The sequence below is a fragment of the Rhinolophus sinicus genome, linkage group LG03, assembly GCF_036562045.2.
Source record: "Rhinolophus sinicus isolate RSC01 linkage group LG03, ASM3656204v1, whole genome shotgun sequence".
NCBI lineage: Eukaryota > Metazoa > Chordata > Mammalia > Chiroptera > Rhinolophidae > Rhinolophus > Rhinolophus sinicus.
In genome coordinates, this window is record NC_133753.1 from 55784685 (window position 1) to 55811479 (window position 26795).

General features: G+C 45.7%; 1 protein-coding gene across 1 annotated transcript in view; it reads left to right on the top strand.

Moving 5' to 3' along the window:
• The window catches only part of MYO5C (myosin VC), an 88557-nt gene that overhangs the window by 20996 nt on the left and 40766 nt on the right, over positions 1–26795 (top strand). The window contains exons 7-19 of the mRNA XM_019747087.2: positions 1368–1449; positions 2387–2494; positions 7852–7958; positions 9193–9458; positions 13305–13386; positions 15522–15662; positions 17464–17589; positions 19898–19981; positions 21756–21890; positions 22324–22421; positions 23177–23263; positions 23770–23881; positions 24643–24854. Of these exons, the coding sequence (XP_019602646.2) occupies positions 1368–1449; positions 2387–2494; positions 7852–7958; positions 9193–9458; positions 13305–13386; positions 15522–15662; positions 17464–17589; positions 19898–19981; positions 21756–21890; positions 22324–22421; positions 23177–23263; positions 23770–23881; positions 24643–24854 (1640 nt within the window). The remainder of the gene's footprint in view (positions 1–1367; positions 1450–2386; positions 2495–7851; positions 7959–9192; positions 9459–13304; positions 13387–15521; positions 15663–17463; positions 17590–19897; positions 19982–21755; positions 21891–22323; positions 22422–23176; positions 23264–23769; positions 23882–24642; positions 24855–26795) is intronic.

The window sequence follows — 26795 nt, forward strand, 5'->3', positions numbered from 1 at the left end:
TTCTGTGACTTGAAGAGTTTTCCTATCTTTCATTTGCAGTTTGGTTTTTTCTGTTTTTTAAAAACAATTATTATTATTATTTTTACTTTTTATTAAAATTATTGGGGTAACATTGGTTAACATTATGTAAATTTCAAGTGTACAACTTTTTAATATGACATCTGTATACTGTATTGTATGTTAATACCTGAAGTCTAATCTCCTTCCGTCATCTTATATTTGACCCGCTTTACCCTCTTCATCCTATTCCCACTTCTTCTCCCCTCTGGTAGCCACCATTCTGTTGTCTGTGTCTATGAGGTTTTTTTGTCTGTTTATTTGCATAATTTGTTTTGTTTATTTGTTGCTTTTGCTTTATATCCCATATATAAGTAATATCATATGGTTCTTGTCCTTTTCCATCTGACTTATTTCATTTAGCGTAATACTCTCAAGATCCATCCATGTTGTTGCAAATGGCAATATTTCATCTTTCTTTTTTTCTTATGGCTGAGTTGTATTCCGTTGTATACATGTGCCATTTCTTATTTACCCAATCATCTGTCGAAGGACACTCAGGTTGTTTCCGTGTCTTGGCTATTGAGAATAATGCTGTAATGAATACAGAGGTACATACATATCTTTACCAATAAGTGTTTTCAGAATTTTGGGTGGATACCCGGAAGAGGGATTGCTGGGTCATATGGTAGCTCTATTCTTAATTTTTTGAGGAACCTCTGTACTAAAAAACAAACAAAATTCATGGATAGGTACAATATCAGTGGAGTTGTATGACCTAGAGAAAAGGTTATGATTTTTAATTTGGGGCACTTAAAAAATCATTAGAATTTAAAAATCAAGTTTGTCTTTCTAGGATACAAGCTGTTTGAAACAGACAAAGCTGTTAGACTGGCTTTTCTATCAGGAAGAGAATGGGATTAGAACTAGTGAGGGGGCGTTTAAGAAAGGCTCTTCTGTCAGTAAAATGGAGAAAATTCTCATAGTTTTGGCCCAGAAGGAGAGTAGCAATAAGCCTTGTATTGTGAGGAGTTTCTTTAAAATTTCAATAAGTATGAACTACATTATTCCCATTTTATAGAATATTTTCCTTTAATAACATCCTCCCTGGGGTCATTATTTGGGGGGCCATCTTGGGCCACCAGTTCTCCCTCTGAGAGAGGAAGGGCCCACCTGTGAGCCAGCACAGGGGAACAGGTTGGGTCATAGCATTATTGACCACAGCAAAACACACACGTAGGTGTCAAGGTCCCTAAGAGCAGAATTGCCAATCCAGATTAGCCATCTAAGTTAAAAACATCCAGTTAAAAACTTCACATTTTCACTTATAAAAGGTTGGTGTAATTTTGGGACTTTTCTTTCTTTTACAGTCGGAAAATGAACGAAATTACCACATTTTCTATCAGCTTTGTGCATCCTCACAGCAGTCGGAATTTAAACATCTTAAATTGGGTATGTGATGGATGGTGTGTGGGAGAGTCTCTCTTTTATGTAAGGGTTTAAATTCTAGATTAATTTCTTCTTCTTCTTCTTATAGTAATATCACTTAAAAAATATTCTGCCCAAAGACATAAGATCCTTGGGTTTTAGGGTAGAATTGATGCCTCTAACTAAAGAGACAGAATAGGGCTGGGAGGTGGGGTAGGTCCAGGGAGGGAGGAACCCTCCAAACCTCAGGGTTCTTTTTAAAGCCCATGGGTAATTGTGCTCTACGTCCCCAAACTTTTCTTTTTATTTGAATTCCTTGGATGCTCATTTTTCTAACATGGGTGACATGTTTTCCTGTCTTCTGAGACACAGTACCTCTATCATAATTTGAACTTCCTCGATGACTCAAGGTCATTCTTATTTGTAGTCATAATGAAGTCACATGAAGATAATATCCATGCCTTGTCTGCTAAACAGAACGTGAATAGCAAACATGGAAGAGCTTTCTGAAGGGTCAAGTATTAGATGTATCTGAGGTCATCATCTTGTTGGGGCGATGGCTTTCAAAGGGTGTACGTATGTCAAAACTCATCAAATTGTATACCTTGAATGTGTGCTTTTAATGTACATTTAATAAACCTTAGTAAAAATGTCTGTGACACAGACATTTGTACAGAAATTTTACACCGAAAGCTGTATAAAATTGTCAGGTGGGGGAACAAACACCATAAACTTTGGAGTCCGGCCTGTGTTTAAATTCTTGCCCTGCCATCAGCTTTGGAACCTTGAGCAAGTCACTTCTGAGCCTCAACTTCTGAGTCTGTAATGCAGAATTCTAAGGAATAAATGGAATCATGTGTGTAAAATGCTTAATATAGCTTACGTGTGAACTTCCCTTCTCTTGATGAACATGCATTCCAAGTTATTGTTGCAGACATCGAAATCTTATTTTTTATTTCAGGAAGTGCGGAAGAATTTAATTATACAAGAATGGGAGGCAACACTGTCATTGAGGGTGTGAATGACAGGGCCGGCATGGTGGAAACTCAGAAGACCTTCACACTCCTGGGTAAGTGAAAACATCCTGTCCAAGGTATGGCCATTTTCTTTTAAAAAATAATAAAAAATGTAAAAAGGCGGCCAGATGGCTCAGTTGGTTAGATCGTGAGCTCTTAACAATAGGGTTGCCGAATTGATTCCCACATGGGCCAGTAAGCTGCGCCTTCCACTAGATTGAAGACAATGAGCTGCCACTGAGCTGCTGGTGGGGCAGCCAGATGGCTTAGCTGGTTAGAGCGCGAGCTCTTAACAACAAGGTTGCCAGTTCAATTCCCGCATGGGATGGTGGGCTGTGCTCCTTGCAACTAAAGATTGAAAACGGCAACTGGACTTGGAGCTGAGCTTCGCCCTCCATAACTAGACTGAAGGACAACGACTTGATTTGGAGTGAGGGGTCCTGGAAAAACATACTGTTCTCCAATATTCCCCAATAAAAATTAAAAAAAACAACAACAAAAAGGCAAGGATGCCCAGTATGTATGTATTCTGAAGATTCTTAGTCAGTCCTAATTTGAGAATGAGCCAATCAGGACATATTTAGAGGACAAGTGGTCAAGACCGGCCTTTCCCTGAAAAGGTCTAGAAGTCAGCTCCTTCGCTCTCAGGCTCCTCGCAGGCTCATTGGCTTGCAGGGAGAGGCCTGGGCTGTAACTCAGTTCAGAAGCGTCGTATTGACTCCACATGACCTTCATGGCTATCTTGATGATGACAAAATATGGACACTTAGGTGGTGCTTGCTGTGTGCCAGGCACCGTCCCAAGTACTTTATTACCCATATTAACTCATTGAAACCTTGTATTTACCCTATGAGCTAGACACTGGTATTTCCTGCATTTTTAAAAGGGAATCTGAGGCACAGAGATGGTAAGTGATTTACTCAAGGTCACTTGGCTAGTACAGAGGGGAACTGACATTTGCACTCAGGGCCTGACACAGCTCATTTTTATATGGAAAACCACATTTTTCGGTTGCAAGGAGGCCGACGCCGGTGACCCAGGTCTCTTCCCAGTCTTTCTTCACCTTGCCTTTCCCACATGGAGCTCATGTTTGGAAAGACTGTCTACCACATGATTTATAAAACTAGTCATTGTCTTTCCCATTTTGTAGTAGTCTCGGCACCCGCACGTAACTGCCAGTCAAAGCTTCTGATCAGTGTGAGACCAGAGAGCTAGCTCAGCAAGTGAGTGGGCATGGCTGGCAGAATGCCAGGAGTATGGTGGAATCTGCATACATTTACTTTCCTCCAAGCCTGTTATTCAAAGACGTTAGCCCAATGACGTCTCTTTCCTCAGATTGCCTGTACATTGGCCATTAAACCTCACAATTTAATACTTAATTATCTGTTGCTATGTATTTGCTCCAATTATTTCATGTGTGATAAAATAGGTCTTTGGCCTCGTACAGGTCAATTATTATTTCTGGGCATCAGTTTTGCCATCTGTACACTGGGATAATAATGAAAATATTTAGTTGTTCCAATTATCTATTGTTCTGCAAACCTTAGTGTCTTATAATTTATTATTATCTCTTATGAGTCTAGGTGGACTTGGCTTAGCTGGGCACTTCTCACTTGGGGACTTTCGTAGGATGGTGGCAGGGGCTGGATCCTCTGAAGTCTTCTTCTCTCACATGGGCTGGGATGGCTAGAACTACTGGTGGCTGGGTGGGCTGTTCTCTGTCTCTCCATGTAGGTCTCCTCACAGCATGCTGGCCTTAGGGTAGATGGACTGCACGTGTTGTGGCTACCTTCTCCCAGAGCCAGTTCCAACAGGCTCTGCAGGGCATTTTATGAGCCAACCTCAGAGGTAATGCAGCTGCTCTACTGCCATGTGCTAATAATCAAAAGCAAGTCATGGGGCCAGCCCAGACTCACGACTCATGAGAGGGAGCTACACAGGGCTTGGCTGCCGGGAGTGGTGTGCTCTGGGGCCATCTCTGGAGTACCCACCGCAGTAGCAGTAGCTGTTAGGGACATTGTGAGGGTTAAGAGGGAATGTCTAACATGGTTTATCAACTGTGACATGCTATATTAGATATCAGTACACACTGAACGAAAGCATGACTTCACTGCATGAATCACTAAAAAATGTCTTAGACCAAAGGTTGGCAGATTGCAGCCTATACTTGTAAATAAAATTTTATTGGAACTAGGCACACTCATTTGTGTAAGTATCGTCTATGGCTGTTTTCACGCAGAGTTGAGTAACTGTGACATCAACTACACGGCCTGCAAAGCCAAATAAGAAGACATCTGCTTAACTTTGTCCTAGATGATAGAGTGAGAATAGTCAATGAGTTCCTTAGAGTTTTCTCGCAATATGTGAAGACTTGTGGAGTTCATGAAGCCGTCTTAGCTTCACCCCAGTGTATCTACACTTAGAAGTCCCTTGATGACCCCATGGCAGGAAAAGAAATTTGAGGAGGCTCCAGAGGTCCATTTACTGTTGTGGAGTGAATTCATGCCTGGAACAGGGTGACCTCACTGTGACTTTGAGACTGACATCTTCCTGTGACCCCCCCCCCCACAACCAATGACCTCATGCTGTGACTTGATTTTGTGGTCTCTAAACCTGTGCTATTCAATCCAGTGGCCACCAGCTACAAATGACTGTTTACATTTCACTTTAATTAAAATGAAATAAAATTAAAAATTCAGTTCCTCAGTTGCACGAGGCATGCTTTGAGTGCTCCTAAGCACATGTGGGGAATAGCTTCTGTATTGTAGAGCACAGATGTAGAATATTTCTATCATCTCAGAACGTTCTATTCAACAGCGCATCTCCTAACCATGTGAATGCTTATACTGCTTGTCCCACTGGCCGTGTCTTCCTGTTTGTGTCTCAGTGTTATCTCTCTTAGATGGGGACCTCCTCAAGGGCAGATTGCCTAACTTGAATCTTCTATAGGCTTCCACTTGGGCAGATCACCCTTTGTAAAAATGTGATTGCTGAATTAGTAGTTGTTGGTTGATATGTCCATTCCTGTGTTTTGTTATGGAAACAGTGTGGAGAAATGGGCACAGTTAGCAGCAAGGTCATTAGTTTAACACACAAATCCACTTCACAACATGCCCAATAAGTGGACCTCTGGAGCCTGCAAACTTCTGTGCCTGGCACGGGGCCTTCAGAGGGCTTCCATATTAGACACACAGGGTAAAGCTAAGACGGCTTCATAAACTCACATTCTGCTTAGATATGACATAGCCAGTGTGACTGGGGGCCAGTTCCCTAACCCTTCTATGCCTTAGTTTCCCCTATGTCCAATGGGAATAATACTAGTACTTACTTCACATAGTTATTGTAAGCCTTATAGAGAGGACAGTGGAAAGTACTGGGGACAGTGCCTGATGCAGAGTTTTATTCACTGTCCCTTCCCGTTCTGCTCCTGAGGTACCAACCACAGTTACCCTGTGAGGAAGCAGAAGGGGAAGCATTTTGCTCAAAAGCCTTTCTTCTCCTGCTGATTCTCATTGAATTCATCCTTTGACCCTTGCCTGTTTGTTTAGGTCTCTGACAGAAAGAACGCCCTGGAAATAGACACTCAGTCTCCAGGAACTTGACCATTGTTTCTTGATGAAATCTAACTCAGGCCAGTAGTGCTTTTGCATGACTTTGTCTCACTAGAGATAATTACTTAACTGAGGTCTTCAGTTCTTCCTTTTACATCATTGCTTTGGAGTTATTTCACTTTTGTTGATTCTGGAAGACATGGAGTAGTTAAGTGATTTAGTTGTGAATCACGCAGAGAATGGAGTGGCAGAACAAAGATTACCAAACTTTGCATTTTTAGTTGCTTTTCCTCATCACTTACCTGTCATTTATCATGGTGGCAGAGCTTATTTCTGTTAGCATCTGTCCTTCAGATGGAGGCATTCGCTTCAAGTAGAAAGACAGCAAATTCGTAGACCCAGACTGAGCTGGAGCCATCCATATATATATATATATATATATATTTTTATGCTATAGCTAGTAGATTTATTAAAATTCTTTCTCAGATCATCCATATATTTTTGGCCTGATATCTTTTGACTTCGATTTTGCTTAATCTTTGAAGTAGAGCAGACTCTCTAGGTTTTGAAATTATTTAAGAATCTTATTTAAGAATATAAGAAATTTTCCAGGTGTCCTCATGTAGAAGTACTGGGTGGCCATAGTGGCTGTCATTCAGCATTTGGGCTTAGAGGGAGTGGAGGGGAGTCGTGAGTCTCCATTCCAGTTTCCATCCCGGTGCAGACCAAAAAGCATGGCTACCGATCCTGCTGGAGTGTAGCTCCAAGCTCCATGACTCACTGCAGTGTCACTACTACCACCTGGCCCTCACCCCGCAGCCACCTCGCTCCTGCACCGGGATCCTCACCCAGCAAAGTCCTGTTCACAGCGGGCAAGTTCTCCATTGTGATTTCTAGGAGTCAGGCGTAAAGTCCTTCCCAAGAACTGGCTTGTTTTTTTTTTCGGCTCCAGGAAATGTGCTTGTCTCCTCACGATGTTCAAATACGTTATATATTCATAGTTTATGTTTTACTCATCTCAGTCAGAGGCGCAGTGGGAAGCATGGGGGTCACTCCAATTAGGATGCAAGGAGGATGTTTATTTCTGAAGGGAGCAGCTATACCAATGTGGGTAGGGCGAGGGGAGCGACAAGGGCAGTAGGGACCCGGGACAGCTGCAGAGCTGTTCGCCATTCGTTCCCGTTTGGGCACAGGAGTTACTGGAGCCTGAAAGGAGTGTGGGGGAAAGTCAGTCCCAGACCATGTTAGTCGGCAGCACAGCCAGCCTGAGGCAGCTTTGCAGGAAAAGAGACAGGATGACGTGCCAGCACCTCTGTCCTCCCACCCTCTGACCTCCTACCAGGGTCCCCACTGGTCAAACCCAACCAGAGACCAAAGGACATCAGAGCCCATTGCCTTGGGCCCAGACAGGTCAAACCCTGGGGCAGAGAGCAGGGTGCAGAACAGAGGTCGCAAGAAGAATCCATCTAGCACTCCACCATAAAACGAACTCAGGGAGCTCATGAGCGAAAAAACAAAACACACATTAAAACTACAGCAAATACATCACAGAATAAATGAGAAGTGATTTTCCCAGGTTCTTGATGTGAAATGGTTACTTGAATTTTTATGTGGAACTTCCTACCAGCCATGGCAAAAGGGGAAACCTAGTGGGTTGTAGAGTTCACCTTGTGTGTCTACACAAGTCAAGCTGGAAAGAATAGTGAGCCCGATTCTCCTGGGGTCCACTTCACGTTCCTTGTCCCAGCTTTGTCACCGATGGTACTAGAGGTCTTGAAAGAATTCAGGTGTTATCTTACGAGTGATTAAATAGGAGAAGAAATGCAGTATTCCTAATTTGGGAAAATTTTTATTTTCAGGTTTAAAGGAGGATTTTCAGATGGATGTTTTTAAGATCCTGGCAGCCATCCTACATCTGGGCAATGTGCAGATCACAGCATTGGGCAGTGAGAGATCTACACTTAGTGTAAGATACTTGTTTGTCTCACCCTTCCTGTGTTTGGAGGGTCCCCAGTAGGTTCCCCTGCTTTTGCATTTTAGCATCAGACAAATTGGACACACTGGGGAGACCAGTCTAACGGGAACAAGGAAGCAAGAGTTCCCATGGGTTACCTTCTAAGAGTAAAGGTTGTTCCCCTTGCAACAGTAAAAGGAGAGGGAAAATGCATTTTCTATGTGTTTTTCTTTTATTCAACCAATTTTTACCGAGCACCTCCTCTGTGCCAGGCACTGTTGTAGGCTCAGGAGAAACAGCAGTGAACAAAATGAAACAAGAAGCCTCTCATGGAGCTTATGATCTAGGGGAAGGAAGCGGAGGGGAAGAGATACAATAAATAATTATAGGCTCTGACAGCTGGGGGTGGCCGTTGAAAAGGGAAATAAAGCAGAGTAGAAGCTGGAGAGGAGCTGTGCCTTTTGTACAGGGCATTCAGAGAAAGGCCTTCTGATACAGTGGCGGTGGGCAGAGCCCTGAAGGCAAGGAAGTGAACTGTACCTATATGTGGGGGAAGAACATTCAAAATAGAGGGAACCGCAAGTGTAAAGGCCCTCGGGCAGGAGGTGTAATTTGAGAAATAGCAAAAACTCCTGTATCCCCAGAGGAGTTAATGAAAGGAGGGGTGGTAGATGAGGCCAGGAAGCGGGGGTGCGGGGTGGGGATGGGGTGCGGTGGGGGGGGTGCAGGTCATGTGGGGCCTTAAGATCACTGGACAGTTGTAAGCAGAAAGGACACCTTCTACCCCTGACACTCACCTGAATCAAACACCAGTGGTGCTGGCTTCCTCTCTGGAAATGTAGTCCCATGTAAATTTTGTGACAGATTTCTTTATTTAATGGACACAAGGTAAGTTTATGTGGGTGCCTCTTCTGTGACAAATATTGATTAGCAATTCTTGGTAGGAGGTATACATTTCGTTATTCTCATCAATATGCATGTAAAGAAGAAAACACAGTAGAAAATGTCTCTATGAAATGGAACGGCAGTGGCACCGTGCCAAGGGCAGGGGCAGGCTCAGTGCCACTGTGGTCCTTCCTGCTTTACTCCCAGGCTCGACTCTGCCTCGTGTGCCCTGGACATTCTCATACCAGCTTGTCGTCATCTCACACTGGCCCGAGTAGAGGCCAAGGGGCCCCAGCTGGGTGGGCGGGTGCTGGTTTCGGTGGCTGGATGGGCCTGACGGGGCTTGTGTGTGTTTTTGCAGGAGGCTGACAATCACCTGCAGGTGTTCTGTGAGCTCCTGGGCCTGGAGAGTGGCAAAGTGGCCCAGTGGCTGTGCCATCGCAAAATCGTCACAACCTCTGAGACGGTGGTGAAACCCATGACCAGGCCCCAGGCTGTCAACGCTAGGGATGCACTGGCCAAAAAGATCTATGCTCACCTGTTCGACTTCATCGTGGAGAGAATTAATCAAGCATTGCAGTTTTCAGGCAAGCAGCACACTTTTATTGGTGTTTTGGACATTTATGGGTAAGATTCTCTTCCGTGAGCCTGTCTTTCCTTGTTTAACTGTTGAATGCCCGTTATTTTTAGATCATTTTGTTGAGATTTCTCCTTTGTGTTTTACATGATCAGAAAGTTCTCTGTTTTCCCATGTATGGGTGTTACATACAGTCTCCTGGGCTGCAGTGTCTTTTGTTTAGTGTATTAAGTAAATGCTAAATTAGTAATGGCCATGATCACGAGCTCTCCATGCTGGGCAGTTTCCATGTACGTTCTCACTTACTGCTCAAGCAATTTCGTTTATCATTATCCCCATTTTAGAGATGAAGCAGCCAAGGCCTAAAAAGGCTCAGTACCTCGTGCATAGTTGCTCTGCTGGCGGGAGGGCCCAGCGCTGGGTGAGGCCCCGTGAGGTGTGGCCCCTGACATCCCTTTCCTGTTTCCCGGGGGAATGACCGTCCCAGAGGTCCTGCACCTGGCCCAGGCTCACAGGCCAGAGGAGGACTCAGGCCTTTTACCAACCTGCCTTAAATCCTCATCCTTTCTTGCATAATGAGGGTCTTGTATTTACCTCGGCCCCTCCCCAGGAATTCTAATACTTCAGGGAGCCGGAGTTCCCACAGTGGAGTTTCGTTCTTCCTCCTTTGCCCCGTCCTGCTTGTCTACCTCCTGGGTCAGACTTGTGCTAAAGATGCTGATAGAAAGGGCAGCGGGAGTGTGTGAGGCCAGGCAGCAGGGAGGTGAGGAGGCTGGGGGTGGGGGGGCTCGGAGGGGCTGTCAGCGCTCAGGCTTCTGTTTCTTAGAACCCGGCCTCCCATGCCCAACTCCTCCCCCCTCCCAGGACCAACCCTGGTTTGTACCATCGGAAAGGGGGCAGACTGTCCCAGGAAAGACATCATGGGCTGTTCTCCCCGGATGGGGGAGTTGTCCCCCACATCCTGTAAAAAGCAGCTCAACACCGTTCCTCGTGCAGGGGCGGAGCCTGGGCTCTGGGCCTGTGGCCTGCTGCTCCCTGCTGGGGGATGGTGGGCAGGGAAGGCAGAGGGACCGCAGTGAATCCAGGTAAAGAGTTTAGTAAGACAATGCCTCCCGGGAGTTACTTTGTTTAAGTTACATTCTAAGTTAATACATGTGACTCCCAATTAATAGTGTATGTCAACAGTTATAAAATACCATTAAATTGCTGGGATGGTCTAGTAAATTATTTACCTTTTCTTGTCCTGAAAAAGCACGTGAGCAGCCAGTACTAATTTCAGTAGACGTAAAAAGAAAGACTCCTGCTTAACAATAGTCTCTTTGTGCTTGAGACAGGTGATTGTTATATTATTCTCTGTTCTTGGCTGTGTTTTTTAAATGCCTTAAAAATAATACACCTTTATGTTAAGAATATATTATTTCATGCATCCAACAAGTATCTGTATGCCAGGCACGGTGTTGGGTGTGACCAGTGAACAGCATAGACACATGGCCCCGACCCTTTTGGGACTTCCATTTAGTGGGGGAGGCAGGTGGGTAATTTAGATGGGGATGATTCCTGTGAATGGAATAGAGGAATGTGCTGGGGGTTAACAGGGCATGGGAAGAGAGGGGCAGCAGAGTGCAAGGAGCAGTGAGTGAGGAGAATGGCAGGCAAGGACCCATGGGGCCCGTAGAACACTGGAATAAAGAATCTGAATTGTTTTGGTGAAGTGTGCAAGCCTGAGTGAGACAGGAGTAATTATAGATACAAAAAAACTTGTTAGCATTCCTGCTAAATCTTAATTTTAAAATTAAATTCCTCTTCAAAAATTATGAAAGTCACATGCTTGCTCCCACCCATGCATTCATGGTACGCTCTCCAAAAATCATAAGCGCCCCTCTGTAAGTAACAGTGCTACGGCCTGGGGTGAATCCTTTCACGCCGTTCTCCAGTACGATCAAGTCTAGATTAGCCCTCGCCCATGTGTGCCCTGCAACTTGTGAGAGAACTGAGCCCAGTTTGGCCTGGAAATAAGGTAACCTCAGAGGAAGAGTTACCCTCCCGGAAAGTGTTTAAATCCGAAGCTGCAGGCTTTGAGGTTTCCGCTGGGTATAACATGAGGGCTTGTAGTTCCCCAGCCAGTGAGGCGTTTGTGTTCTCTGGACTCAGTTGGAAAGGCCTGGGGCTGAGCGGACCCTGCAGCATGCAAGTTGTATGGCCCTGAGAAAGTCACAGAACTTCTCCGAACCTCTCTTGCAAGGTTATTATGAAAATCAAATAGAAGAAATTGTCAAGGGCCATAAACATTGTTCAGATGTTAAGTGTTGTCATAGCTAATGTGCTTTTGGGATTTTGAGTCATAGATTTAGGTCTTGGTGTTTTGAATTTGAGCTCCTAGTGCTCTTTCTTTGGGGGAAAAGGGACAAAGGAGCAGGAAAATAATCATTGATGCTTGATATTCCACCTGTGCTCTAGAAAGCCCCGTCTTTGGCATTAGCTGTGGGCTGTGAAACTCAATGATGTCATTTTAACTCTCCCCCCCGCCAGCCCAGCCCTGACCTGCCCTCACTGTCCAGCCTCTGGACCTCCAGAGCACATGTGGAATGGGGCTGTCAGAGCTGTGTGGGTTCAGCTCCTGCTCTGAGTCACTGTGGAGCTGCTAAGAGGAAAGTCCAGGCCCTTGCCCTGCCGAGGAAGTCTAAACTGAGCCAAATTGGCTCGGTCAAGTGAGACTCTCAAGGGACCCATGGTTGGCACTGGCAGTAACCCCTCAGGATTCCAGTGATTAAGAACCAAAGCTTTGGAGGCAGTAAGAGCTGGGATCAAATTGTGTGTCTGGCACAATTTGCTGGCTGCTGGTCTCTGCGATGGTCACCATCTCCTCTGACCATCGTGTGTAGCAGTGGGTCACTGTAGCCTTCCACCTAGGGCAGTGTTAGGGTTATGTGAGATGATGTGCTTCGCTGCTGACACCTAAAGCACGGGGGGACCTTCCTCCTGGCAGGAGCGGTCACCTGGCCAGATGGTACCTGGCCAGGTGGTAAGTTTAGTGCCTGAGTTTTGTGCAGCCCACAGCATGTTTTACAGAGTGGGATGATTCACAAAAGAGTCCAGATTTCCGGCTTCTCTTGAGAATCAGGCGATCTAACATCCTGACCTCAGTAGTCCATGGCCACAGCTGGCTGGAGCTGAGTAGCAGCTGCCGCATTGGACAGTCCTGTTTGCCAGGGCCTCACACAGCTCACCCTGTGCTCTCTCCAGCCTGCTTCCTGTGTCTGTCCGCTGACTGCCTCCTCTCAGCTCCAGGGCGGCTCCAGCGACAGCCACCGAAAGCCTGAAAATGGAGGCGGGGCCGTGTCTGTCCTGGACCTGATGGAGTCTGCTGGGCTATAGGTATTAAATAACCTTGCCCTTTTCTTCCGAGAACAATGAAAGCACCCCTGGGAGGCAAAAAAACGGTGCTGCCTCTCCCTTCAACAGGCAAAGAGTGGGGCAATAGGAAAGAGCATTGCTTTTTCACTGAAAGCATCCACGTCGTTGTCAGGCAGACTCACGGCAGTGTCTGACACTAGCTGTGTGGCCTTAGGCAGGTTTCTTAACCTCTCAGTCTATTTCCTCATCTATAAAGTGAGGATAATAATTGTGTCAGTGTTATTGTGTGGATGAAACGATGCACGATATTGTGATGGGCCTGTGTTAATGTCTGCCTCAGGGTAGGCCTTTTGTATATACCAGATTCCTTCTGAGGCAACCTGGGTAAAGCTGATTTATAAACCGACTGCCAGGATATTAAAATTTTCAGAAAACATAGCAAAATTTTTAACTATGAAGTTTTTCAAAAAATACTGATCTATAAACGAAAGTATGTGTCCCCCAAGTCATATTTTAACTTCTTTAAACTGTATTTCTTTCAGTTTTGAAACCTTTGATGTGAACAGCTTTGAACAGTTTTGCATCAATTATGCGAATGAAAAGCTGCAACAGCAGTTTAACCTGGTAGGTGACTCTTCTGCCTTCTTGAAACTCGTTCTCAGCCCTGCTTCTGGGAACCTGGGAAGAGGCCAAGTCAGGCTTCTCTCTCCAAATCCTGACTAGTAATGGAGCTGCACGTTGTGTCACTGCACCACCTTGTGGCTGTATCTTGATATTGCTCCTTGCCCTCCTATTGCATCTTCCCAGAGCCCGCTGACAACTTTTTGGTTTGCTCGTCTGCCAGTCTTAGATACAGATCCCCTATGCAGCTGGACCAGATGATTTAGTTTCCTGAAGCCTCCACGTCCTTGTGGGCCTCTATCTTTGCACCTGCTGCACTCTCTGCCATAACCCACCTGGGCTCCTGTCCTTTTCCAACCCTTCATCTTCACCTGGCAAACTCCTGCTTGTCTTTTGAAATTCAGTTTCTCCCACAAAACCCCTGAGGAAAAGATAGTATGACATCATGGAGAGCGTGTGTTTTTGTCCAAACTGAACTGGGCTTGGATGTCAGCTCTACTACCTCCTTCCTCTGGAACCTTCAGCTCTTTGAGCCTCAGTTTTCCTCACTTCAAAAATGGGCCAATAGTGCCTAATGTTGTGAACAAAAGACCTAACAATGAATCATACCCAGTATGTTTCTTTCCTTTCCTTTTCATTGCCCCAGAATTAATCCATATTTAAGCATTAAATTTCATCCTATTGCAAATTTCCAGTTTGTTTGCATTCTCAAGGATTCCCTGCCAGTTTAGCATTTAGTAACCACAATGAAGATTTATTCCAAGTAGATATGCAGCATAAGTAAACTATTTCTGCAGATTCTGCCCCCTCCTAGGACTCCAGAGCCATGCTGTCCCCCAATGCACACATCACCTCAACCTGACAATAATGCACATGTGAGACACCCCCTGAAAATAGCATATCAGAGGCTGCAATTCCACTTTCCTCCCTCTTCTTCCACTTCCTCCTCCTCCTTTTTTCTCTTTTTCTTCTCCTTTTTTTGAGTCATCTATCAATGTGCAGATCCTTCTGGAAGGGGTAAGACCTTAAAATGTCAGCACAAAAGCCCTAGTGAGGACGGGCTCCTAGCTCCTGTTCCATAAATCTGGCAGCTAATGGACTCCTGTGCCTGGTGGCCTCTGGGAGCTCAACAGTGGCAAAGCGAGCCCACCACCTTCCTCTCTTGGCGTCCTTACTTTCCGTGCTCCTTTGTGTGATTAAATCACCAGCACTGACCCAGTGTCCTGGCCTAATGTTCATCCTAACTCATCACTCTTGCTCATCTTCCTCCCCCAGAGTCCTCCGTGACTCCTCCCACAGCGTCCAGCCACCAAAGAACACTTGGCTGAGTCCTGACTGGCCTCTCTGCCTCCAGTCATGTCCTTTTCAAAGCCATTGCCACCCAGGCCGAGCTGATTTTCCAGGTCTCATCCCTCCCTCACGCCTTCTGTGGGTCCTCACTGCCCTTAGGAAAAAGCCACGGGACCAGAATGCTCTCGGACATGTGAGGGTCTTGCATGACCTCCCTCTGCCATCTTGCTGTGCTTCTGCCCTGCCCCCATCACTGTGTTCTCTGCCTGGTCTGCACACGCACTGTTTGGTTCTCAACCACCTGTTGTGCTTCCCCGCTGCTCCCACTGGATTCTTCTGCGGGAGGCTTGCTCCTCGATGCCCCTCCCCTCCAGCCACCTGCAGCCAGAAGGAGCCTGAGCCAGCCCTCTGGGAAGCCTCCCCGATGCCCCTGGGGCCCAAACAAGTACTGAATAGAGCTCTCCCAGTTATTGGCTTGTCACCCTGGCCGCACAGCCAGCATTCTCAGGCAGGCTGGCCTCTACCCCGCCAAAGAGGCTGGCTCTGTCCTGGGTAGCAGCAATGGTTGTGAGCACGGAGGGACTCCAGGACCACCCTGAGTACCTGCAGTGCTGGAGGTGACAGGACATGGGCACCCACTGAGACCCGGTGGGAGGATGACGTCTAAACCCACATTAGGAACTCAGCTGCATTGAGCATGGGTGGGCGGGGTGGCCCACACCTCAGAGTCTGCCGTAAACATTGCACATCAGTCACGTATCTACATTTTCCAAATGCGTACGTCCTGCTCTCCAGAAGCACACTTTAATATTCTATTTTACTTTCTGGGTTAACTTCTGGCTCCCCAGCATGTCTTTAAACTTGAACAAGAAGAATATATGAAGGAAGACATCCCTTGGACGCTGATAGATTTTTATGACAACCGACCAGTGATTGACCTGATTGAAGCAAAAATGGGCATTTTGGAGTTACTGGATGAAGAATGCTTGGTAACTTTCAAAAATTATTGGTTGTATGCCTTTATACAGTGAATGCAGCTGCGTGGGATTAATATTTCAGTGTATGTCATTTGTAATACCTATTTTGGAATCTGTAATAAAGTAGCTTAGACTTTTAGGTATAATTTTTTTAAGTGACACGTTTGTTTATAAACATTTTTAATTAAATATTTGAGTGCCTGTTGTGTTAGATACTACTCCAGGTACTGGCAGGGCCTCCACACATTGTCTCATAGGCCCGGAGATGAGTAGGATACAGCCCGTTGCTCAAAGGGCTCGTGATTTGAATTAATTTTTTAAAACATTTTTTTCAACTTCTGAGTAGTAACAGGTGAGCATATTGCAAAGTGGATGTTTTTTAAATGTCCGTGTAAATTCCTGACATGTCACCCAATTGGTAGGCTATTAACACTGCAACCCTAGCCAGAACCCTGGAAGGTCCAGTGAGCCTTCCACCCTCAGCATGCGTAGCCCACCCTTGGGTAACCTCTCAGGGCATGTCCAGCAAGGAAGTGCCCTTTGAGGCCATCCCTAGGTGACCGTACAGTAGACATGGAAACAGCCAGTGACCCCACACCATTGTTAATGATTAACAAGAATGGAGTTTTCTTTTACTTCCTGAGTCTATGAGTCATCCCTCGGGAGGTGAAGCAGAAAAACCAACACCATAAAATTCAAGAGAAGACATCTCCAAGAGTTTTTCTATTATTCTTTCCCTTTGGGAGGGGCACCTTTATAGTGGGTCAGCCTAGCAGCGTCCTCCATGGGGCTATCAGAACAAGTAATCCTCATGACAGTGTTAATGTTTTGGTTTAACGGTTGTATTTTGATGTTTAAACCTAGGTTCTGTTTCTTTTCCAGAGATTTGTTTGTACAAAAAAACCAACAAACAATAAACCGCAATTATAATGTTGAAGGCTTAATAGCATTTCCTCCCTAGAATTCTCAAGTTCCTGGTTCTCCTCACAGATTATCCCTTCTGGTGCCACATGTGCTTCAGCCCCTGCAGTGACATAAGATGAAAGGGCTGCCATCAGGGCTAACATTCTGCAATGACCTACTAGGGACAGGGTGCAGGGGCCAAGTAGCCTCTAGGAAATGCTTGTACCCACGCTGCACAGACATTCCCTAGGTGAGCAGTGTCACAGAGAAGTATGCAGGACTCATTTGAACACAGGGGGTATTGGTTTACAACGCTCGGGCTGAATGTACTTGATAGCTTTAAAATCACTAGTTATCCAGAAGGAGTTTTGCAATGAGCTTAGTTTGAGGATGTAAGATTTTAGTGCAAGGAGGTAGTTATTCATTAGGCAGTAAAGCAAAGGAAACACTGTTTTCCCCCCGGGGGGAGGGGGGGGGAGGGGAAGACTACATTTAGGTGCCACTCTTTCCCCATTCAACAACTAAGAATAAAAGTCACATTCACGTAATGGAATCTGTACTAGTTTTTCCTGAACCTTTGGACTTTTGGGGGGGAAATATGAAAATACTGCCAATTTTGCAGAAGTAAAAGTCTTCATTCTTAAGTCATTATATGGCCGTTTTCTTTTAGTTTACAACATTTTCTTCTTCTGAAAGGTCATTGTTATATCCATTTAAATATCACCCCAAAGATTATTGAGATCAAGGACAGACTTATGCCAGGAGTTGCTTTTAAACAAGGAGCCACGGGTCTAGAGCAGCTCACTTTGAGGTGCCAGATCATCTTGCTTTCTCAGAATTGGCATTTCCCTCTCCTCGTCTTCCGTCTCTAGTTTTCTTACTTGCTGTTTGGTTTGCTTTTCCCTTCCAGTTACCACATGGAACTGATGAAAACTGGCTTCAAAAGCTGTACAATAATTTCGTCAACAAGAACTCTTTGTTTGAAAAACCCAGAATGTCAAATACATCCTTTATCATCCAGCACTTTGCTGATAAGGTACAGTGAGAGTCTGGAAGGAAGCTGTCTGCCCCGGAGCCAAAGCTGCCTCCCAGACAGAACGGGCAGTCCAGGGACTTTTCAAGTCACACTTAGCATGTAGGATACACGTGAGAGAGAGAGAGTGTGTGTGTGTGTGTTAGCAAGAAATCTTAACGTCTTTTTATCACAAAATACATGAGTTTTGATTGTACTGCTTTAAAGATCAATGTGTGTTGCTAGCAGATCTCATTTCTGATTTTGGATTTATTGTGAATTCCTTAATCTCTTATCAGTTTATTTTTCTCTATGAAATTGTTACGATCAAGACAGCATAATTGTTCCCTAAAATGAAAGCTATATCTTTTATTGAGGTTTTCCTTTTCCAAGTTGTAACATATTATGTTGGTAACATAGGTTGACTCAAAAAGATGTGTTTTCTAGGTGATCTTTATTTTGTCCTTTATATCACTCCTATTTTTTTTTATGAAACAAATTGTTCGCTAATAAAAAGAAAATTGTTTTTTTTTAAATCACATTACAGAAAGCTTAGAAAATAGAGGGGGGGAAAAAAGAAAAATCACCATAACTACCTGCCCTATATATGTGTTCTCATCTTGTCCTTTCCCAAGGAAACGCCTATCCTCAGTGTGTGTTACTGTGGTGGCCTGGCCGGTGCCTGAGGATCGTGGGCATAGCCTGTACTTGTCTGCCCCAGAGGCTAGTGCTGTGGGTCAGAGTCTGCTGGTCGTTCCTGAGTGACTGGGTGGCCAGGGGAGGGCACAACAAGCTGGAAAGCTGTAATAACATTTGTGGGCTAAAGGGATACTATTACATATGATAGCCTTTTAGTGCTTCGAGGTTTTCAGGTTGGTTCCTGAAAGGATGCATATGAAATGAGCAATGATATATCAAGTCTAGTTGTTGTCCTTTATAACTTCACATTTGGGGTCCCATGGGGAAAAGGAAAAAGAAAACATCAGACTTCATACAAAGCCCATATGGGGTTTACTTCCAGAGGCCTTCTCTATAGATATAGTGTCTGTGCATTTAATTCTCTCACCTGGCACTTCCCAGCAGTCCCTCTTAAGAGCTAACAATGCAGCACTTCTGGTGTACTATGGATTGGTAGGAAGAAAACACACGCACGAGAAGGTCAGCCTAGGTTCTCAATTCAATTAACCAAGGAAATAAAATCATTTTGAAAGTGAGGCAGCTATGCTTAGATGCAATAAGTCAGCACATCTTCCCTCAGTCCCCAGAGCCCCCAACAGAGGCAATCAGCCACCTGTGACACTGTCCCCACAGATGGTCTCTCTGGATCGGAAAGCTCTATATTTGTTACACCTTTGCCCACTTAGACTAATGGCTCATACCACCAGCCTGGAAAAATTTACACCAGAATCCAAGTATTTCATTCACAAGGGAGTATTTACAAACAGCCAATATTCCTGGTTCTTAACTCAAACTCTGTACCAGTAAGGACACTTCCTTACCCAGGGAAACAAAGTAGAGTCCGCACCCAAGGGTCACTGAACACCCTCTGCCTCCAGATTCCAGCACCCACACAAGCCTGTTTCCTTCCAGTTAATTTTTTTATATTTTATTTTTTAACATATATTTCTTTTTAATTTATGAAGAATATAATACCATATTAAAATATATAACCCAGAGGCATAAACTATTGAGTTTTGAATGTTTAAGTAGCCCCTCTGGATACGTTGTTGTTTGAGGGATTTGAGAAGACTTACGAATCAGAAGGGCTGTGTGGAGAGCTTTTCTAAGGCAATTGCAAGCAGTGCAAACACTGACCCACTCTAAACCCGACTCAGGGCTTTGGTGGCCCTCGGAGCTTTGTGGTCAGCTTCCCCCTTTCTACCACATTAATGCTGATTTAGGAAAACATTTCTGTTTGAACCCAAAGGACACCATTGAACTTTTTTCTCCTCCTGGTGGCTTCTAAGGCAAAGTGAGCCCTAACTTGGGTCTTCTGAGACCTATGTGTGTGTGTGTTAAGTACACACATTGCACATTGCAGAGAATGGTCACGTGTGGCCCGAAGGAACTCACAGGTGAGTGCAGGGTAACCAGCGGCCAGTGAGAAATCCAGGCAGTGGGAGGCCTGGCTCTTTCCATGAGGTGATGTAGTCCCAGCTCTCTAAGCTTCACATAATGGGGTAGCTGCGATAAACGGAAACTGAATCTCTTTTTTAGAGATAGCCTTTATAGACCCACCGTTAATCTTTCTCTAAGAAGAAAAGAAACTTGTGGTACTTAGATGCTGTCTGCTTTGTCTCTTTGGAAATAACTATTTCCTTTCTCTGCATAGGTTGAGTATAAATGTGAAGGCTTCCTTGAAAAGAACAGAGACACCATGTATGACACGTTGGTTGAAATCCTGAGAGCAAGCAAGGTTTGTCAAGTCCGAAGGGGTAATTAATGCTATGCGTTATGTACCTGACACAGATCTAGATGCCTATTAGGAAAGAGTAAGGAGAGAGAGAGAGAGAGAGAGAGAGAGAGAGAGAGAGAGAGAGAGAGAGAGAGAGAAACTGTCTTGCAGGAGCAAATTATAGCTCATATATACAAAAAGAACTATCTTAGAATTGGGACTGAAATATGTTCCTAGCTTCTGAAAGCATGCGAATCTCCACTATTTGCAAAATCAGAAATCAAATGTACAGGTGACAGAGAGGGAACAACCATTTAAAGAGCCACAGCTCACATTTTATTCATTCAGGCTGAAATATTGATACAGCACCTACTATGTGCCAAGTGCTGTCCTAGACAGCACAGCAAACAAGGCAGTTAGGGCCCTACCCTGGTGGAGCTCACATCCTAGAGGGAGTGACATGCCTTAAACACCTAATGAAGCAACGGGAGGCAGTGCTAAGTGCCTCGTGAGGGAAGCCAAAGCAAGATGAGACACAGCAACACAGGGAGGGGGCCTCCTGCTTCAGATGTGTGAGCTCCTCGAGTCCACGGTTCTGTGTGGTGAGCGGTGCCACCCAAGGAATGACTTCAGGCTTTTTCGTTTCCTCTTTGAACATTTCTTTATTAAAATGTGAGAATAGGAGTATTTCATGCATAAGCCTTCATTTTTGTGAAGATTTGATTATCATGTTTACTGTCCTTCTTTTAAAAGATCGTAGTCCTCTGTTGATGTGCAAGTATTAAGTTGGTGCAAAAGTAATTGCGGTTTTTGCTCTTATTTTTAACCTTTTAAGTTACAATCACTTTTGCACCAACCTAATATTCTGACCATTTCCTAAGTAAGTATGAGCACTTCCACTAATGATCACGAATAAATCACTGGCCAAGACCCCTTCAGTTACTAAAACTGGTTCATGGTAGAGAATTCAATGTGGAAGTGGCCTGCATCTTGTATACAAAATTAGTTGACTTAATTCACCAATTGTTTACTCACCCCGAAGCTTACCCTGGGGTCCCGTCTGGAAGATGAGCTCAAATCGTGTAGAAGCACAGAGAGGTCTCCCCGCTAAGCACACAGGCTCTCAGAGGCGTGGGCGTTTCAGATCCCCTCCTCGCACGGGGGACACACAAAGATGCATCAGGCAGGAGTTCTGCCCTGAAGGAGTTTCTCAATGTCTGATTTAAAAGAAAAAATATGAGGCTGACTCTAAGAAAGAAGATACAACATTTAAAGAAAGAACTGATGCAAGGAAGAAAGTAACAAGTCTTAAGAGAGGTACAAATAAAAGATTAAGATTGTTTAGAGGAACTAGGGATTCATTCCTGCTGGGGCATCAGAAAAGGTATTGACAGTGGTGGGATGGGAAAATATTTTAACTGAACCTTGAATAATGGGTTGGGTTTGGATCTGTGGGCATGAGAATGTGGGGTAAGAGGGAGGAAATTCCAGCTGCAGAAACAATATGAGCCAAGGCACAGAGGTAGGAATTGTAACATTTCCACTTTCCTGACCCTTTGAGTGATACCCACATGTAGACGTTCTCTGCCCTCATTCCTGGGAAAGAAGCCACAGTCATCCCGAGTGAGGACAATCCACTGTGTGGAATTGAGATTTGCTGTAGAGATTGGCCAAGACTATCACTTGACCTTCCACTGGATTCAATGGGCTCGTTGTGACCACTTATTTGGCTTGTGACAGCTGAGGCCTGTGGGAAAGTACTTCCGGACATTGAAATCCTCTCTGCTCCTTGCAGTTTCATCTCTGTGCCAAATTTTTCCAAGAAAATCCAGTTCCTCTTTCCCCTTTCGGTTCAGCAATCACGATTAAATCTGCAAAGCAAGTCATCAAGCCAAACAACAGGCAATTCCGGACCACAGTGGGGAGCAAGGTAACGAGACAGTGCGGGGGAGGGGGACACAGGCCAGGCCCCTGGGAGCCACTGTTGGGAGGACCCACATTCCAGGCCTGCACATGGGCACCGAGCTTCTTCAAATCTAGTGTAAATACAAATGCAAAGAACAGCGGTAGTTCATCGTCATCGTACCTCAGCCTCCAAGGCAGCACACAACTGATCAAATGGCACGTTTGCACAATAACCTGATTTATTACATTCCGTGCTATGTGGGCGTGTTGGAAAGGGCAGCGTTCCATCCAGAACAGGGGGACACTCTTACAATCACAGTCATGGGCTGAAGCCTTTCATAATAGATGTTTGTGCATGAAGTTAGCCTTTCCTGTTCTTATCAAGGTGGGGCCTTTTTTCTGCCTTGATGTAAGCCTCACATTTCAGCCCGATGTTTGTTGCCTGACTTGTCTCCTAGTTCCGCAGCTCTCTGTCCTTGCTCATGGAGACCCTCAACGCAACCACGCCCCACTACGTTCGCTGCATCAAACCCAACGATGTGAAATTACCCTTTGAGTAAGTGTTCTCATGAGACCGACAGGGAAAACACTGAGCAATCCAGTGTGTCGGTCATGACGTTGGAGACTGGGCTTACAACTGTCTTGAACTATATACTGTTTCTGGGTTTTCAACTGATTCAAAACAATCCTGCCGTTTACATATCATGTTAACACAACCGCTCTGGCTAAGCCACCTCATCTCCAGGACTAAGCAAAGTGGCTCGATTTGAAAGAGTCCTCTGCACCTGAAGTTTATGCAACTGCCAAAGCCAGAACCTGTTCCTTGATTATAGAAGAATTTGTATGTGTTTGTAGGAGGAAGGCTTTAGAAGGGTCAGAAATTTTGCCCTCAAACGTGGCAGGAAACATTAGACTTGTTCCCGGGGTCCCCAAGGAAAAGGCTCCAGACCCATGAGTGGAAGTTGTAGTCCCTTTTAGCTGACTCCAGCTAAGAGGTGTCTCGGGAATGAGCTGTCCATGGACGTGGTGAATGTGTCTATGGGTCACCCAAGGATATACCTGAGCCAGAGGCCACCTGTTGGGTGTCTTACAAAGGGGAACTCAAGCATCAGATGGGTATTTGGACGAGATTCCGCTCTTTTTGTCATTCGAAGCTCAACCCAAAGGGCATTTCCCCCCATAATGTTTTTTACCCTGTGTCAGAATCAGGTGCTCCTTTCTCTGTATCCTCAGCTTTCTGAACTGTTTTCCAGAGGTGCTATTATCAATTATAGTGGTAACTTAATGCATTATAAAATTGTCTTCTTTAAGGTTTGACTCCAAAAGAATTGTTCAGCAGCTGCGAGCCTGTGGTGTTTTAGAAACGATTCGCATCAGTGCCCAGAGCTACCCTTCCAGGTACATTGTCAGTCTTTTATGGGGGGAAGTGCCCAATTTCACATCTGTGCTGAAAACCAAGGGAGCAGCTGCCATGTTTGTTGTCATAGACTTTCATAAGATGCTCCCAAAATTTGTCCCACTGTGCTGTGGGAAGGCCAGAAGAGGATGACATATAGGCACTGTGCGGGACAGAGGCTGCCATCATCACCGCCCATCACCCACCTCCACTGCGAGAGAGGGTCACCCACTGCTCCCAGTGCTCCTGGGAAAGGGGGCTGGGGGTGGGGAAGAGAATTATTGGAGTGAAATATTAGCATAAACAGTCCAGCTTGCAGACAGGTATGCTCAGTGTGAGGTTCGGGTGATGTCCCAGGAGGGAGGCAGGTCAGAGGTCAGTGCCATATCCTCAGAACAGACTAACCCACCTCTACCCCACCAGCAGAGACAGGTAAGGCCATAGGGAGCACAGACTCCACACGTGCCTTCTCTGGTATGCCTCCTTAGATCCCGCTTTGACATTCTAGGTGGACGTACATCGAGTTCTACAGTCGTTACGGTGTCCTCATGACCAAGCATGAGCTTTCGTTCAGCGATAAAAAGGAGGTGTGCAAAGTGGTTTTACACAGGCTCATCCAGGTCAGTCTTGCTCACCTCCTGAGTCATGAGCTCTTAGGAGCATGTCTTCCAAATGCATTTCCTCATCTTTGCCTCAGTCTCTGGACCACAATTGTCACGAATAGCTAAGAAGAAGGAAAATGTGTCCCAAGCAATTGCGAGCTAAGGAGTTCTAAGCAGGTGCACAGGTGGAGCATCAGCTCCTGATAGCAGTGACCCAGATTCGAACCCGGCCTTCCCCAGTGTCCCCCGGGCCTGCTTTGTTTCCCCACAGTCTTACCTGGTCAACTAGACGGTTACTAAGCCAGGGGCTTCCAGACATGGCACTCAGTGTAGATTTAGATTATTGCTCAAGTGATGAGCTATGATGGAGGAGAGCTAGGGAAGGAGTTATGATGGCCAGGAAAAGGGGTGGTGAAGAGAAGCCAAAATGAAGACAGAAACCAAGCCTTTTCAGGCGTCTCTGCCCTTTTGTGGAAACCACATATAAGAGGCTAAAGTTCTCCAACAGCTCAACTGAGAATTACTGAGAATGCACACACCCCTTTGCACCTCACGGAGATACCTCCACCTCAAGTCCATTTCTTCCCCTAACGTGGCTTCAAACAAGTCAAAATACAAATTTCTAGATCATGATCAAGTTTTTCTGTTTTATGTCAAAGACCAGATACGTCCAAATAACAATGTTTTTGGTATCTTTGAATCTCTAAACATCTTTTCCAATTACTACACAGAAAACCTGAGAAGATTTTGTTTCTGAGGATATCATTTTTCTCTTCCAGGATTCTAATCAGTTCCAGTTTGGTAAAACCAAAATTTTCTTCAGAGCGGGGCAAGTGGCTTATTTAGAGAAACTCCGATTAGATAAACTGAGGCAGGGTTGTGTTGTGATACAAAAGCACATCCGTGGCTGGCTCCAGAGAAAAAAATTCCTCCGAGAGAGACAAGCTGCCCTGATAATCCAGCAGTACTTCCGGGGTCAGCAAACCGTGAGGTATGTTGGAACGAAGGAAGAGGTGTGGAATTGTACAGCCGTCTTTGCTGATGACCTCCGGCGGTGGGTGCTGTCAAAGACAAAGGGCCTTTCTCCTGGGCGCCAGAGTGCATCTCCCTGAGGTGGCCATAAGCCTCGAGGTGAGGTGTGTCTCTCGGGGCCAGGTAGTGCTGACTCTGCTTGCTGTCCCCATGTGGGAAGGGTGACAACCAGAACCTGGAGAGAGGAAGCGCCATCAGGGTGTCTCTGAAGAGGGTCAGAGGTGCCTCTGGGTGAGACCAGGTAGAGGGACTGGGCCACTTTGCTGTGGGAATTGAAAATGCCTAAGATGATCCGGGTCTTAGTGAAGCCCCTGAGTAAAGATGCTGTAAATAGCCACTGACCAGCCTACCTGCAGATGGTGGAGGGCAGACGATGCCTGAGAGGATCCATGGCAAGGCCGAACCCCTGGGCAAGGCTAGCGCAGTGGCCCCAAGGGGAGTCTGAGCGGAGGGCAGTTCCATCAGCCTTGCCATCCCATCCCTCCTTGAGTGCTCCCAAGAGGCCGTGCTGGGCTGGCCAGTGAGACTGGTGTCCTTCCCACACAGCATCGTGTGCTTCTGTGTTTGTGTTCTGCCTCCTTTCTTTGCATCCTGTTAGGATTGTTGAGAAGGCAAGTGTTAAGGGTCAGGCTGTGTCACTTCCTGAGCTTGAGGCCTGACCTCCAGCGGCATCTGGGCTTTTCCTTGTGGTTGGTGCACCTCCTCTTTCGCCTCAGCACACCCCACGCTGTGCTTGCCATTCCATCTCTCGCTCCCCCAGGCAGCCATCTACATGGTCACGCAGCCTCCCCTGCTTCCAGGTTCAATTAATAACAGGAGTCTCCTGCACAGGAAACCCTAGCGTTATCTCCCTCCCCAAACCTGTGCTCCTGTTCCTTTGGGGACCACCAAGGCCTGATCATTCTACCCCTCCTCAGTGCTTGCCTTCTGTGTCTGTTTCATTCACTCCATTCCCACGCCCCTGTGCCGGACGATGTCTTCGTCATCACTTGCCTTACCCTCATGCAGCACAGCCCTCCACCTGCCACCTTTCTCTCCCGTCTTCCTCAAGCAGGGCCTGATCGAGCCACTGCGCGGCAGCTGCCTTTAATGCCTCCAGTGACCCCTGTTTCCTACAGAATAGCATTCAGTCTCTGCCATGGCACTCAGAGCCCCACAGCCTAGAGGCATTCGTAAGAATAGAAGCTCTGTGAGGATAAGAACCATACTTGTTGGTTACCAGTACATCCATACCTAGGACCTAACACAGTGCCTGTCACATAATATATATGTGTGTGTGTGTGTGTGTGTGTGTGTGTGTGTATTTTTAAATAGTCCCCATCTATTTTTCTAATCTCATTGACTACAACTTTTCTTCATGCATATTATATTCTAGCAATTCCAGACAGATTCTCTTTTTCTGAATATTTCAGGCACTGCTAAGCCTCCATGCCTTCTTGGCTCGTCCCTCAGCGTGTAACGCTTTTTCCAACCTTCACGGTCTACAGAAATCCTTTTATATCAAAGGCTGGCTCAACACGTCAGCCTTTCCCAAGCAGAATGGTAGCTCTGTAAGAACTTTCTAATACGTCTTTTAGTAGTTATTTTATTTTTCTCATATCCCACTTGGTCATTTATAAGTCTGTCTACTCCAGGAGGCTGTAAACTCTGAAGGTAAGTACCTTGTCTTCTCCTCCAATCCTTTGGATAGTAGTCGACAAACTTGTTCTGTAAGAGCCAAATGCCTTGGGCTTTGGGGGCCCTGCAGTTTCTCCCACAACTACTCGCCTCTGCCATTACAGCATGAAACCAGCCATGCTCAGTAAGTATGTAATAGGTGTGGCTGTGTCCCGATACACTAACAATAATGGGGGGAGACTGCAGGTTTGGCCCCCAACCATAGTTTGCCAGCCCTGGTCTA